At 49.0% G+C, this 3,216-nt stretch overlaps 1 protein-coding gene across 1 annotated transcript in view; it reads left to right on the forward strand.

Moving 5' to 3' along the window:
• The first annotated feature begins 1,640 nt into the window (after positions 1–1,640).
• The window catches only part of DCP1A (decapping mRNA 1A), a 58,251-nt gene continuing 56,675 nt past the window's right edge, over positions 1,641–3,216 (forward strand). Inside the window, exon 1 of the mRNA XM_017851893.1 lies at positions 1,641–1,885. Coding sequence (XP_017707382.1) covers positions 1,751–1,885 — 135 coding nt within the window. The 5' untranslated portion in view covers positions 1,641–1,750. The remainder of the gene's footprint in view (positions 1,886–3,216) is intronic.

The raw sequence follows: 3,216 nt of genomic DNA on the forward strand, positions 1-3,216 counted from the left end.
CTTGTTAGCTAGTACCTGACTCTTTCAAATGCTTTAAAATGCTCAACAGATATTTACCAAAGGAATGAGTGATCCGCTTAATGCTTTAAATGAAGCAAGACAAATTAAACCCTTCATGGACTCTTCCCAGAACTGGACAAAAATATTTATGTGAGTCAGTCGCGGTGGCTCACGCCTGTAATCCCAGCACTTTGGGAGGCCGAGGAGGGCAGATCACCTGAGGTCTGGAGTTCAAAATCAGCCTGGCCAATGTGGTGAAACCTCATCTCTACTAAAAAAAATACAAAAATTAGCTGGGCGTGGTGGCGGGCGCCTGTAATCCCAGCTACTCGAGAGGCTGACGCAAGAGAATCGCTTAAACCCAGGAGGTAGAGATTGCAGTGAGCTGAGATCACGCCACTGCACTCCAGTCTGGGCAACAGAGCAAAACTCCATTTCAAAAAAAGAAAAAAAGAAAAGAGCACTTTGGAAGGCTGAAGTGGGCGGATCACCTGAGGTCAGGAGTTCAAGCCCTGCCTGGCCAACGTCATGAAACCCCATTTCTACTAAAAAAAAAAAAAAAAAGAAAAAGAAAAGAAAGAAAAAATTAGCCAGGTGTGGTGGCGGGCGCCTGTAATCCCAGCTAAATGGGAGGCTGAGGCAGGAGAATCGCTTGAAACCTGGAGGCAGAAGTTGTAGTGAGCTTGAGATTGCGCCACTGCACTCCTGCCGGGGCCACAGAGCGAGACTCCGTTTCAAAAAGAAAAAAAGAAAAGGGCCGGGCGCGGTGGCTCAAGCCCCTAATCTCAGGCCGAGGCGGGTGGATCACCTGAGGTCAGGAGTTCGAGACTAGCCTGGCCAACATGGCGAAATCCCGTCTCTACTAAAAACAAAAATTATCAGGACATGGTGGTGCGCCCCTGTAATCCCAGCTACTCGGGACGCTGAGACAGAAGAATCGCTTGAATCTTGGAGGCGGAGGTTGCAATGAGTCGAGATCGCGCCACTGCATTCCAGCCTGGGCGCTAAGAGCGAAACTCCGTCTCAAAAAAAAAAAAAAAAAGAAAGAAAGAAAGAAGGAAAGAAATACAGAAAAAGAAAAAAAATCCACTTGTACCTTCTGCTAATCAGTGTATATTCAGGGCAACTTGAATCTATGCTCCTGGGTTGCAATCCTCAAGCTTGGCCCAAATAAACTCTGCTTGCATTAACTTTGCCCTATCTTTCTTTTAGGTCGATATATCCATACCTAAGATGTAGGGTTATTTTCTAGGCTTCTCGCCTCTCCCTTTCTTCCATGCTTTTCTGTGCTTTCTAAACGGGCCCAGTAGAGTCCCGCATTTCCACATTCCACAGAGGTGTTTCCCTTCTGTGGCCCCGGGCCCTGCCAGACAGCGAACCGCGAGGCCAGCACTTCGGCGGTCTCCTGCCTTTGCCTGGAAAGAGCTCAGCAAGCGAGCTAGAGGTTAGATCCCAGGACCCAGTCGTTTTAGCTCAGGGAAAGGAAGCGCCGGGGCGCCAGCCTGCAAGCTCCACTGCGCAGCCGTGGACACCGCCCCACGTCGTAGGACCGTGGACTCTGACAACGCCGGAACCCGGCGCCCGGTGCGTGCGCGTGGCGGACCAGAATGGCTAACGTACCGCCCTGCCGCGAGGCCCACGTAGAGGCGGAAGTTGAGGGGACTGACGCAGATGGGGGAACCTTGCCTCGATAGCACCTTCCTGTCCGCGACTCCGCCCCCGCCAGAGGGGCTAGGCTCCGGGATTCAAGATGGAGGCGCTGAGTCGAGCTGGTCAGGAGATGAGCTTGGCGGCCCTGAAGCAACACGACCCCTACATCACCAGCATCGCAGACCTCACGGGCCAGGTTGCTCTGTACACCTTCTGCCCCAAGGCCAACCAGTGGGTGAGTGCCGCCTGGCTCTAAGGACGGCCGCCCGGCCGCTGCGGTCTCTTAAAGGGGCCGCGCGGGTTGCTGTGGGGTGGGGGGCACAGCAAGAGGCCAGGGAGGTGAAGACGGGGCCAGGGACTGGCGAAGAGCCGAGCCAGAGCCTGAGGGGTGTCGGGTCCACCTGGGATTGGGGGATAGGAGTGAGAGAAGTGCCCCGAGACATCCCAAGGAAAAGCCAGTGGAGGGGAGGATTGGAGCAGGATCAGTCCCTTGGCGTCGGGTCTGGGGACGTGGGCGACCTGCCGCCTTTGCAGATACATTGGGAGTTATGAGACCGGTGGGGTCAAAAGGGTGCCTGAAAGCTTGTGCTTGAGGCTTTGCGGATTATTAGATAAATTACATGTACATTGTCTATAAAATAAACACTCCTCCTCTCCCCCGGCAGACGTAAATGAGAGCCCGGTTCGCAGAGATCATTTGGATATAAAGCTTAAAATCCAATTAGTTTCGATTCTTGGAAGGGGGAGTGCGGTGGGTCCGGCTTTAATCAAACTACACAGTTTCGAAAAAGATTTCAAGCCACTTAGAAAAAGGGCTTCCATGTTCACTGGATCCCCGAAGACCTCTGTACAAACAAGAGAGACCCTGTAAATGTGTTTTGTTCCGCCTATGATGCTGGTGATGTCATCTCTGAATGTTCCCCTCAGACTCAGTACTTTCTGGCTTTCGTGCACTGGAAAGGGTCCGAAAAGTTACATTCAGTCTGTTCACTGATTCTCGTTAGCCCCTGCTTGAAGCTTTGTTAGTTGTTTAAAAACAACTAGCATAATTTCCCACTTTCTTGTAATTGACCCTTCCTAATTAACTCATTCGGTTACAGGCTTTACACTTAGAAAATAGTATGTAAATGTTTGTTGGATTGAATTCACTAATGACTGGAGTTCACATTTCAATAAGATATGAAATCCTTAAACTAACAACTCTGGAAGATGACTGTAGTGTGTCGTTTACCCTATAATACGGATGCGTAGATTATTTTTATTAGTAGTTTATCGAAAATCATTTGGCATTTATGAACAGTTAATTCAGATGAAGAGAGTTTTTATAATCACGTTGTTTATCTTTGCCTCCTGGAAGAGAAGGAGGTATGGGAAGCCACAAGGAATAAAATTGTAGATTGTTTTTTAAATGTAGCTATTTTAGACATTGCCTTAGTTTGAAATTTTATGAATCTTTTTTCTTTTCTTGGCATATATATAAATTTGTGAAATATGGATTGCAGACAAAGGGTGAAGACGGGGCTAGGACTTTTTACTAAAGAGTTTTTCTAGTTTTTCACAAAGCCT

This window comes from Rhinopithecus bieti, unplaced genomic scaffold (genome assembly GCF_001698545.2).
Source record: "Rhinopithecus bieti isolate Rb0 unplaced genomic scaffold, ASM169854v2 scaffold_33647, whole genome shotgun sequence".
Lineage (NCBI taxonomy): Eukaryota > Metazoa > Chordata > Mammalia > Primates > Cercopithecidae > Rhinopithecus > Rhinopithecus bieti.